The sequence below is a fragment of the Monopterus albus genome, unplaced genomic scaffold (genome assembly GCF_001952655.1).
Source record: "Monopterus albus unplaced genomic scaffold, M_albus_1.0 scaffold301.1, whole genome shotgun sequence".
NCBI classification, from domain to species: domain Eukaryota; kingdom Metazoa; phylum Chordata; class Actinopteri; order Synbranchiformes; family Synbranchidae; genus Monopterus; species Monopterus albus.
Genome location: NW_018128181.1, coordinates 402,265 through 415,062, shown reverse-complemented (window position 1 = coordinate 415,062; position 12,798 = coordinate 402,265). Strand labels below are relative to the sequence as shown.

The following is a 12,798-nucleotide window of genomic DNA, read 5'->3' as shown; positions in this document are numbered from 1 at the left end:
ATCTCAGTATAATTTTCCAGGTCATTTCAGTTTTATTCTATTCAGCGTCAATTTACTAGCACTGACATCAAATCTGTTCCTCTCTTTTTATTTATCTTATTTCAAAGATAGATGCTAGTTCTTAATTTAAAAAAAAAAAGTGTCATTAACAGCACAAACGTGGCCAGTTCATTAAACTGTCACACAGTCTACTACTGTACACTCACAGAAATGCACACACACTGTAACTGCCCATTTAACAATGCATTATTACAGGTAAAAGTATTTGTGGAAGGAACTATGGTGTACTGGCTTCTCCAAACACATCTACAGCCCTCACCAGACACACACACACACACACACACACACACAGGAGGTCAGTCAGCTCCTGTGTTTATGCAGGGAATAGACTACAGTTGAGTGCTAATCTCTCACACGTCTGTACTCCTTTTATTGAGTCTACCATGTGTGCAAAACAAAGGAAAAATAGAGAGCGATTTACCTGGAGGAATGGATATGCATCTAGAAAAAACAGGAAAATAGAAAGAAAATATATCTATTTGTTCTTTTTTTGTCTCTATTTCCATTCAGCATGTTGTCAGGGAGGTTTATACATGCATACCGTGGTTTACATACTTTAGCCAGTAAACTACAAACAGAGCATTTTGCCACAGAACATTTGACTATTTCTGACTAATTTTCTACCTTCACTCACAAATATATGAATATCAAACTATTAGGAACTTTAAACTTGCTTATAGGTAATCCATCCCAGGGAGCCAATCATCATTCTCTTAATTTATTTATATTAAAGCTGGGTCATATTCCAGCAGAACAATTACATTTATATGATTACATTAGATTGCACACTGTTAGGTGATTGCATCTTTCTCTACTGTTGGAACAGTGCTGTTCCCTATATACCACATTTTACACATCTTTGCTTATTAGCTTTTATAAACCAAGGCTTTATATTATGTCCATCTAATTGTTAGAGTAAGAAAACTAATTACACTTAAAGTAATTGTCACATAGTCACTGTGAAACATGTTACATACAATAAATTAGTGTGAGGGAATACAATATGTGGCTTAAGGTATCTCTGATTGGTATGTATGTCATTGTTGCCTGATGCCTCAACAAATGTTATATGAATATATCTGGAGGAAAAAACTAAATCATTTTTGTTTATGTCTTGATGTTTTGAATCAGACTGGATCAGAATCAGCTGGTCCTGACTGACATATTGGATTCTAATATGTTGAATAACATAATGCATGTTAAGACTGAGTAGATTTTAACACCTGAAACTACAAAAGCAAACAAATAAATATACGTAGGTATCTGGAAACCTTTCCCCAGATATTCCTTCAGGGTTAGTTTTGGTACTTTGTATTGAAATGTATTTTTTGGTTTGCTTGTCTTTTTTCTGTTGACAAAATGTCCATAAAACTGACTTGGCATGTTTAAATATGACAACAAGCTACAAATCTAAAACTATATGTAATTATCTTTACTGCAGTTCCCACAGGCACTTGTCACATTTTAGCATTTATAATCTCACAGAGAAACATTTTCTACAGAGAACTTCTACAAGTGTTTTTCTATAATTACTTTTACTGCATATTCCTTTTCTTTAAATAAAGAAAGCTGAAAAACAGTGTCGAAGTTATGCTGGTAACCAGTGTTGGGCAGTTAACCTATTCTTCAGTAACACCTGAACAGGACTTTTCTTTTTTGTGGCAGGCGGACTATGTTATGACTTGTGTGCGAGTATGCTCATATGGCTTACTAACCAAAACGTTGCCAGTTGTCCAAAGCTCAAACTCTGATGGCTGAGAGATGACATGTGCATGAAATAACCGATTATTTTGTTTTCCTCAGTTCTACGGTTATATAATAGGATTTAAGTTATAATAACAGTTTTGTCTTTATTAGTATTTCTTTAATATTTTTCCATTGTTTTACAAAGCATTATGGTCTTTTAAAATGAATAAACACTACACTAAAATTTACAGCAAGGAATTAATTGTTTGTTTTTAAGGTTTTAAAATTCATTTAAACTTTACACTGTCACCAAGTGCTTGCTCAAGGGGGATTTGTTGGGTTTTCCCTATGTAATAATAATGATAACAGTAAGGTCTAGACCTTACTTTGTAAAGTGTCCTGAGATGACTTTTGTTGTGATTTGGCACTATACAAATAAATTTTGATTTGATTTGTGATTACAGTGTGATTGTATCTTAGGATTAGAAAACACACCACTTAAAAACCAAGCATGTTTAAGTGCTTACCTTTATTTGTAATTTCTGTTAATTTCTTTAAGTGTCTTTTGGATATTTTGGCCCGTGTTGAGGTTGTCTGTGTTGGATGTCCAGTAGACTCAGATCAGACTCAGGACAGTTAAAGGGACCTGGGAGCACGCATGGAGGTCTGCTCAGCTGATGGCACACCCAAGAGAGCCGTGTATGGCCCCGATGTGCTGGGCCAGCCTGCCCTCCTCCACTGGTCAGTGTCTCTCTTCAGTATTTGTTTTGTTTCCTCAGGTTTGAGATCAAACCAACCATTTTAATTCATCAGTTGGGCACCCTTCTCCTTATACAGTATTCAATACAGTGTTCACTGAATGAGTAAGAACATCTTATGCATCTCTTTTGTTTTATTTTATATCTACTACTGACGCTACTAAATGTGGCCGCTCATTCGTTGTCCACTGCACAAGTCTTTCTTCAGCAGAACCTATGAAGAAATTTAAGAAAACATTTAGGGAGATGTTGGTGAATTAGACCCATTGTCTTTTGGAAGTCAAAAGCTTCTTGTTTTTTTCCATTTGCCATCCAGTCTCCTGCAACCTTGCTAAAGAGCAGTAAACCACAAATACTTCTGATAAGGAGACAGCTGTGATTGAGTCACTGCTACAGTTTTCAAAAAGGCCTGTCGCTGCGGTGAAAGGATCCAGGATTCCCAGTAATCGCTCACCAAGATCAGCTGACAGACTAATGTGGCATTAACAAAGAGAGGCCAGTATCGCTTCAAATTTAATAAGATAGTGATGTGACATAATGGATGTGACAGGACAGTCAGACCAGAATCTACTATCCTGTTCCAGCATTCTTACCTTGCCTGAATTCCCCGTTTCTGACCTCTGATACCGTTTTTTCTGACCACCGTGTTTTGCCTATGTCCTTCCAGTCTGATTGCCTGCAGTGTTCCGACCTCTGAGCTATTTCCCCTGACTACCCGAGTTTTGGATCTCCTGGATACTCCTGTCTACCGGCGCCGACCCTGGATTGTCTTATGGACCTGATTTAGCCTCTCGGACTTTGTATTGTTTTCCTTGTTGTTATTAGTAAAGACCTGTTACTTTATTCGTCTGGTTCTATAATTGAGTCCACCACTAAACACCATTTGTCGTTCTTACACGGCAAACCTGACATTGTCCAAATAAAGGTGCTTATCCTTATTGAATAAGGCCTTGCCAGAAAGGAAAACCTCCAGGTTTTTTGTAAGAGTCATAAACACTAAGAGTGACACAGAAACAGAAAGGTAGGTCCCTAAATCCAGGAAAAAAAATCAGGCTCACCTAAAATAAATTACATATTACAATCTAAATAACTACCTTTGGCTTTATAATTCCAGGCAAATGATACTGTGGATTTGTAAACTATATACCAATGAATAAAAGCTTTTGATGAAGACATCACAAACTATGACAATTCTATATTGTTTTCTGTAAATGAAGTGTAAAGGAAGTGGTCCAGGTGGCTCTCCAAAATTCTTTTATATTTTGATATATTTAACCACTGCTAAATTTGTCACAAATGTCAACTTTTTAATTTGCATTTCCGCATGCATAATGGTGTAATATTCACAGATTAACATACATTTAACTACAAGAGGAGAGGACATTTTGAAAATGTGGGATAGCTGAATAATAAAATACCAAAAAGTACACCAAACAGTACAAAACATCTTACAAAAACCACCTGTAATAGTGTATTGTAGTGGTAAATGGCCCCTAGCCCTGCCCACCTGTCTACCTCGCACATTTCTAACTCCAGACAGTGACAGAGCAGATAAAAGCTAGGTTTAGTGAGGCTTAGAGAACTCTAAAACATATGTGCAATGAAAATAAACAAATAAAAAAGTGTTACACACAGTGATGCATGGCCTTTGCGCTCCATTAGCTGGACCGATCAACATTGTGATGGAAAGATTACAGTATAACCTCAGCTTCATGCTGGGTGAGGTGCACTTCATCTACAAACTAAGCTTCACAAACTGTAGTCAAACAAAATGCAGTAGAATGCACAGCTTCAGTACACACCAACTTCGACTGTGGCAAAAAAGTCACAAAACACCACAAAGAATGGCCAGGGCCCACTCAAACAGATGCTAACAAGCATGGGTTCACAGGTTTAAGCTGTTTTTCAGCTCACATACACAACTAAACAACACAGAGCTACACACGCACATGAAAATGGAAAATTATGACCGCATGTTTGCAGGGAAATATCAAGACAAATGCGCTTTGACAGTAGAAGGGTTACCTGTTTCTGACTGTGCAAACATACAGTACTAGAGTAAGATCAGGTGTTTCCCTTTTGTCACAGTATCCATCAACATGTATCAGGTCCTGGCTCACAGCTGTCAACAGGTTCCTACAATTGCAGTGATCCCATATGTGTCCATGTTTGTTAAAAGGCTGTGACATTTGATGTAATAGCAGGTTACACAAACAAGACTTGTGCTGCTTGACATCCACATACTGTACATGGATAGCTGGTTTTTGAGGTTTAAAGACCACACTTTTCACTAAACTTAGTTTTACCACAGAAATGGCCATCACATTTTCCTATGCATGCTAATATTTTTTCTTACCTGCACTGACGTTGCACTTACCCCCCAACATAACAGAATATAAAAATAGATATACAAATAACGTTCACAGATATACAGTGGCACAAAACTAAAAGATCCCACACTCTTCTGCAGAAAAACATCAATGTCACCATATCACAGGGAAATCAGAAAAGAAAAGGAGGACACATAGAAACAATGTGATGCCTAAAGCCATATAGTAGCACATGTTTGTATGTCCAAGCTTTGGAGAGCTGAGACACAGCATCATTACACTTCCTTACTGACACACCTCCTACTTTTCAGTAGTGTCCTCATGCCAGTGTGTCAGCCTCACTATTACTGAACGAAGAAAGGAGCCCCACCTAGTGGCAGGAACCAGACCAGTTTGGTGCACCTAATTATCAGAGACAAAACTTGAGCTTGATAAAGAAAATAATCACCACCTCTTATGTGACAACTTTATGATTTATGATCAAATACTAGAACCCAGGCTCTAAAATATAGTGTAAAATGCCTTCTCAAGCTAACCCAATTAAAATTCATTATTTTCTAATTGAGAAAATGGCCTTTCTTCTTTAAGGACATAGGTCAGGATGTTGCCAGGTGTGGCCATCTTTCACCTGTCTCCAGTATTGCCCATGTCTGAAACCCAGCTTGGCGAGTTTTTCTGGAGGTAGCAGATGGAAATCCAAAGTAAATATTTTCTCCATAGTGATGCAGATTCTGAGTGTCATGGCCCAAATGTAATCTGCTCAAAATGTCAAAAACACAACACTTGCTGCGTGACCGACGCGTTAGTAATGCCTCCATCATCATCACCATATGACGCATTCGGTCTCTTTTCGATGTATTTTCGTTCACACACACACACACACACACGAGTGCGCGCACACACACTCACGAACTTTCTCCTACGGTGTAACCCCTCCCTTTTCTTGTGCTGCTAAACTATATAAATCACCTCTGTCGAAGTTTGAAAGCAAGGTTCAGCGACTTGCAGAGTAAAACCTGAGTGAGGAGGAGAGAACTGCTGCACTGAGAACTCATAGATATCTCCGACCGCCAAAGTCTTCTCAAAGTGAGTCCACACTGTTATTATTCACATTCTAGCAACCAAATTTTTAAAATATTTTTTTTCACTTGCAATGAAATCATTTGTTTCCAGTACCGATGAGGATGTTTAAACAGTGTCATGCAGATATTCATATAAAGGGTGATTCTTCCTTGTATGCAAAGACTTAAATTGTATTGGAATAATTTATTATAACACGTTTATAGGCTTCTTTTGGTAGAGAGATTCATGCAGACCGAACAGGCTATAAGACTTCTGTGTGCAAAACTTTTTTTTTTAATAGAAGCCGCTATCTACTGCTCTTTATCACATTTATGATGACGCGTGGTGACGAAATGTTTGTTTAGTCGGCGCTTTTTTTTAATTCCACTTTGCATAAATGCACCCCTCCATTGTATAGCGTCTTATCTTGAACTCCAAAATGCATTCATTTTGCAGTCAGATGAATGGTCCGCAGAAGCATGACACAAGGGTGAATGGTCCGCAGAAGCATGACACAAGGGCGCAAATCTACAGGAAACTAAATGACCTGATAAATCACAGCATTTTAACGCAATATCTGGTTGTAGCCACGGGGCTTTGCGCTAAGTCTCAACAGTTAAAATGTTTGTCCTGTAAAATTCTAGTGTTAACATGGCCAGGTTATAGCTCTGAGATTTTTACCTGACGTTATATCATCTTGTGGGGTTGTAATGCAGAGTGTGTTCACAATATACTAGAAAGTTATCAAGTTGCTGCAACTGCATAATGAATTTTAATACACCTACACTATATAGTAGCCTACCATGTGCAGCATACTATTATCAGTGAAGCTGGTGGTGTGAAGAACAACTAGCAAACCCATAACATTATTTTCCTCCAACTGGAGTCACTCAGTTTTCTTCATCTTTCCTAGGAAGTGACCAACATTTGGCCAGATTTGTCTAATAGTCAATACACAGCCTGAAAGGTTTTTCATGTATATGGTATATACTGACTTTTTTAGTTTACATACATCTATCGTCAGCCAGCTTAAGATGAGCAGACATTTGCTAGGAAAACTGCTCATGTTTTTCACATTGCTCTCCTCAGGAGGGGTCTGACATGAACCTTTTGTTATCAGAGAAGAAAAAGAACAGGTGTTTACCGCCCCTTTATGCCTTTTACTTGTAGTTTTTGTTAGAGTTTTCAGAGGTATGATGGGATTATTTCAGTCAAATGTCTTGGAAGGAGATGATGTTTTCTTTTACTGGTTTTCTTTTCACCAAGTGGCTTTTGAAGCCGAATTCACTGATAATTTTGGACTTTAGGAGTCTAACACATCTCGCTGCCCTGTCATAGATGGCCATGATGCTGAAGCCGTGGACGGTGCTGGTAGCCGTGCTGTTGTGTGTGCTGGTGTGTCTGGGAATGCTGGCGGACGCCTACCCCCCCAAACCTGAGAACCCTGGTGAAGATGCCCCACCCGAAGAGCTGGCCAAGTACTACACTGCCTTGAGACACTACATCAATTTGATCACCAGGCAGAGGTAGGTACACACATACATGAGCACTATGCACATGTGTTTGTGACACATTCACTGGTTTTCTGAATTTTTGACAAAAAAAAAAAACACCTAAGGAGGAAAGAAGGCTAGGGACTAAAATTCTTTGAGTGGGGAGAAGGGAAAGACTATGTTTAATATTTAAATAAAGCAAGGCATGCTTGTGTGTTTGGACCCTCTCTTTGACTTGTCACAAACATCAGTCAAATAAAATAACAGCTGTAACACAGAATACCCTATTTTAGGTCTTTGTATCTACAATGAGTTATTGTTGTCACAGTAGCTAACAATGCACGCACCAGCAATGAAATTAGAAATCTATGACAAACATAACAAAATTTTGAATACTCCATCCAAGATAATCAAAGTGTAGCAGCAGCTGAACTTTTGTGCGTCTTCCAGCAGCTGAACTTTTGTGCGTCTTCCCGTTTGCTGCTTTAGTCCCAGTTTAATTGTGTTTTATTCAAGTTATTATAACGACTGAGTTCAGTGAGCTTCCCGCTCATATTTAAGCCTGAAGCTATGTTGTTGTGTGAGACACCCGCCTCTTACACTACCCCAAACCCTTCGCCAGCACACAGCGGCAGCTCTGCAGATTAGATTACCGGCCACTCTCCAAAACCTCCAGGCCTCCAAATCAACACACGCAGACAAATAAAATTGGTACAGATGGACCCAAGAAAGAATCCCAAATCCAGTTAGCTGGGCCTGCAGCTCTAAGGTATAAAAGTTGTCAGTATGGAATTGTCAGATTTCTGATTTAGAGCAGTCTGGCTCTATAAGATATCTGTTTTTATTCATGAAAGTCAAATAGGTCACTGATATTTACATACTTGGTTTATAGAAGACTCCAACTGCCATAGGAAATCCATTTGTTTCAAGTAGAGAGTAGTTACATTTCAGAGAGAGTTGTAGATGAAGACACATCATCTGTGATAAAGAGAACTAATGGTTATATAAGGTTTCAGGTTGATTTTAGTATTTTAGACCCAGTATTTCTCCACCAGCACTCAGTATTTCAGATAACAAAATAATAATAATTCTGACAGAAACAATAAAAATCTAATGTTCTCAGTGCTTCAGATTCAACTATTACTTCAGCTGCTTTATCTGCTTCAACCTGAATTGCATCTGTCACTCAGCACCTACTGTAATATGTAAACAATTAAAACTTGAAGACATTGTAACCTGTTTACAGTTTTGCTCCTGCAGTTTTAGCAAAACCACTTGAAATCTAGTCTTTTTTAAGTTTCCAAAAGGTTTTACAGAAAGATTCCAGAAAAGAACTATGTAATCTGGTGACAGAGAAGTATAGCTAGTCCGAGGCTGGCATCTTTAAGTGTAATTTGTTTTACTGAGTTTAGATGTTTCTAGAATTTGAAGAAATTCCCTCAGGACATTCGTGAAATATTGCATTCACAAGAAATGGATGGATGTGAGGTCACAAAAGACTGATAGAAAGCTTTGACCTTTGACTTTTGACTACCAGAATCTAATCGGTTGATCTTTGAGTGGAGGTTTGTGCTAAATTTGAAGGAATACCCTCAAGGTTTTCAGAATTTATCATGTTCAGGAGAACAGGATAGACAGGCAACCTGACAACATAATGCTCTAGCCACAGCTGTCGCCAACATGGAGGCAAAAAAAATTTTTAAAAGAAAAGTAACACATTTAATAATGTTCGTTTCAGAATCCTCAGAGGCTCTTATAACCATCTAGATGAAAAATATTTTGTTTATGACACAACAAATCTTTTCTATCCAATTTCCAGGCGGTGCCCCTTTTAACCCAAATATGGAAGCCAATTTTTACAACATGAAGCAAAATGAACGATTTTACCATCAGTGATGTTGGTACACTCTCCACTGATGCTGTTTTCCAACTTTTTTTTTAAATTTACAACAATCACATTATTATTTTTGTGGATTATTGTGTTTTACAAAAAACAAAAAGCACATATGTCATTTCTAGTAAATTGGACAGGAAATACAAGCAAAACATAGGAAATAGACTCTTTTAATGAGCCTCTGGGAAACTTGAATGCTTAACTCTGTGACTCATGTAATGGCTATAAAACCATGAAGACTGGAGAGAGCAAAACACAAGATGAGGTAAATTGGCCACTGATAGAGAGAGCAAGAAAGAAAGATGGACAAGAAAGGGCAAGAACAGACAAAGCAGATGTACACAAAGACAGGAGAAGCTAGCCAGATGGACAGAAAAGAGTCAGACAGAGGGGAAAATAAGAGCAGGGCCAACCAGGAGTGCTCAGGGAGATGTATGGGTGCAGACAGGCCATTATCACAGGGGAGAACTTTCTACATACTGACATGCCGCACTGTGTGACAGCTGCATGAGACAGAGCATGTGAACTACTCGATTGCTTTCCTTCAAGGCAAGACTCACACACACACCTTGCTGTGTGTGTAACGAAGCATAAGATTGGGTGCTGGGGTCATAGGGGGATGTGTAACAGGTGGTTGATGGGAAAACAGAAAAACTGCTGGCTGCGCTGCAGGGGTTGTTGTATTGAATAGCACCATTTCATGCACATACACACATTACCGAGTAAACTTTCTGTTGAACGGCTCTGGTTTTACATTTGCAGCTCTCTTGGAGCCTGGTTTCCTTATAAAGAGAGTGATAAGACTCATCCAGACTGGGAAATGAGAGCCATTAACACACACCAGCATTCAAACACACAAGCTCTTGCCTGTACAGTCTGAATTGTGACTATAAAATTAAAGCAAGTGAGGCATAAGACAGAGGACAGAGACAATGAACAGAAAGAGAAGGCAAAAAGACACATTGTCTGGTCTGAGAATGTACAAAATAATATCTGTGCTTCATTTCACACACTGAGTCATAGTGACCACCAAAACTTTGACACTAACTAATGGTGGAAGTAACGTGTTATGGGAAAAGTGGTCCTGATATAGGTCATAGTGACCACCAAAACTTTGACACTGACTAATGGTGGAAGTAGCGTGTTATGGGAAAAGCGGTCCTGATATAGACAAACAGTGATGCTGTCAACAATCTCAACTATCATTTGTTTACAGCAGAATAACCTTTTTCACACATAAATGTCAGTTAATAGTGAGGGGTAGTACCCAGGGACGGATCTAGAACATTTTGGATGGCATGGCCAAGCTGGGGCACAGACTCAGAGAGGGGGTGTCACATTTGAAATACATGTTAAAAGTCAATTAAACTCCTAGTTCTATGAAATAATAAGCCATACATAACTAGGAATCATATGAGACATGCATAATGCTTTCTTTATCAAACTTTGGCTGCGCTCCTCATTTACTCCTGGCCAGGGACATTGCCAAGTACTCCACTACAACACAACTGGAGAAATGAATGCAAATATCATGCTGCCTGCATGATAGAAAATAAAACTAATTTATCCAATATTAATTATAAAGCACCAAAAAGTGTTTGTTGCATTTAAGGCAGCAATGTGTCAGTGTTTTTCATTTTTCATTCACTAATGCTGATAAGCATCACATTCTGGCTCCAGGAGGGGTGACCTGTCGGACTCTGCCCATGGTACTTCCACTGAGACTCTAGTTATAATGTCTTCCGTGGTTGAGGCGGAGCTTTGTCAGGGTTGAGAAAACGACCCTAATGATGTCACACTGATGTCAGCAAGGTTACTTCAGCTTTAGCTTCAAAACTACAAATTGGCCTGCATGACAAACTGGAAGTGGGGAATTTGGCACCATGGGTGATTAAGAGGAAGACAGACTCTGAAAAGATGTTGGTTGCATTATGGGAAATGTAGGATCTAGTATTTATAGTGACTGAAAGCCAGGATATTCCAATGTCTGCTGCATCAAGTGTGATTATATACATACTGTATAAATTGTCCTTTCAAGTAATACAGCTCTAGTATGATTGTAGGAGGCTGCTATCATAAAAAGTAACACTAGATTACTGTTGTTTCCGATAGGCCCCTTGGCTCAGCCACTGACAGTGAAAATTAATATAAAGAAAATTGATTATAGAATGAAAATGTGTTTTAAAAATCTTGGATTATAACTTTAGGGTGTTTAATGTAAGACTTGTTTTAAAACTCTCTCTGTCCTAGGTATGGAAAACGTTCAGCTCAGGAGGACATGTTTGCAGAGCTGCTGTTTGGTGGCGACAGTAACAGAGACCAGAGATCAAGGTAAAGACCCTCACACACAAAAACTGGAGGAGTCATGTGAGCCGTTGTGAACACAGCATTATCTTCATTTAAGCAGGTAATCTCACTGAGACCAAAGCCTCTTTTACAAGATATATCAGAGTGAAAGTGAACCAAACAGTAGGATATAACAAAAGCGCATCAGCATCAGAGACCATCAGAGACATTGGATTCAAAGACAAAAGTTTAAAATCAGCCAGTTATTCAGTTATTCATTCTAGTTATATGGTAAAAAATAATAAAGGGCAGTCTTCCCTAGTTTAGGATTTACCTGAGGGGTAACTTGGCGAGCAGTGGTTTGAGAAGAGGACGGCTACACCGGATTTATGAATATTAACTATACAAACAATGACAGGCCCTTCCTTTTTTTTAAATGTCTTTCCGCAGATTTGACAACTCCTACATGTGGTGACTCCACCATCTCTCTCTCACTCCTCATCCGGCATTCCCTCTGGGTGTGTTCCACAACACGCCCGAAGGAGCCGACATGTGCCTCTCACCTCCGAACCCTGAACCCAAACAATGACCGTCACTGACCAGAATACAAGCTCTCTTTGTCTTTCTCGTCACTGTCACATCTCTCGAATTACAAAGCAGCTGTACATAATTTGTTATTGAAATAAAATATATAGATCAACGCGACAAATCAGAAGGTGGAAATGTGTCTGTGTGTATGTGAGCATTAACATCTAAACTACTACTGTCCTGCACTGTTTAGAGGAGGAGATTCCTGTTTTACTGTTGCTACTGTGACAGGTAACAGAATAAATGGATGAAAATATTTCTGTGTGATTAAATTGTGTAATACTCAGGATGGTCTTCATCTGAGATGCATACAATTATGTTCTCCGTATTTGTTTGGTTAGCATCTTAAATTCTAATTTTAACCCCTGTAGATAATGAATGCTGTAATTAACATTATACCATGCAACACTTTAATATAAACTGCTCTTTACCACATCAGTTTTTAGACTGTAATTTAGAATATAATTAAAAACACGAGAAGAATCATTAATGCACATTCACTTTACAATTTTCAAAGACTTGTTTTGTTCTGTTTTTCTTATCAATACATTTCATGAAATAACCAAAACCAACTGGTGTTCCTCCCCTGCCTGTGGCTCCCAGCGTGAAGACATAACTTTCTAAAAATGGCTCACAGATAC

At 38.6% G+C, this 12,798-nt stretch overlaps 1 protein-coding gene across 1 annotated transcript; it reads left to right on the top strand.

The window, feature by feature from the left end:
* Window positions 1–5,801: 5,801 nt before the first annotated feature.
* On the top strand, window positions 5,802–12,413 carry pyya (peptide YYa). The gene is made up of 4 exons (XM_020623474.1): window positions 5,802–5,920; window positions 7,235–7,422; window positions 11,534–11,614; window positions 12,020–12,413. Exons 2-4 carry the CDS (start codon window positions 7,235–7,237, stop codon window positions 12,042–12,044), a joined length of 294 nt encoding a protein of 97 aa, XP_020479130.1. The 5' UTR covers window positions 5,802–5,920; the 3' UTR covers window positions 12,045–12,413.
* Window positions 12,414–12,798: the final 385 nt, after the last annotated feature.

What these genes read in the sequence shown, in the direction of transcription:
- pyya (XM_020623474.1), top strand. Translation starts at nt 7,235, where the DNA reads ATGGCCATGATGCTGAAGCCGTGGACGGTGCTGGTAGCCGTGCTGTTG. An exon ending in AATTTGATCACCAGGCAGAG is followed by an intron (nt 7,423 to 11,533) that starts GTAGGTACACAC and finishes TCTCTGTCCTAG; the next exon opens with GTATGGAAAACGTTCAGCTC. An exon ending in AACAGAGACCAGAGATCAAG is followed by an intron (nt 11,615 to 12,019) that starts GTAAAGACCCTC and finishes GTCTTTCCGCAG; the next exon opens with ATTTGACAACTCCTACATGT.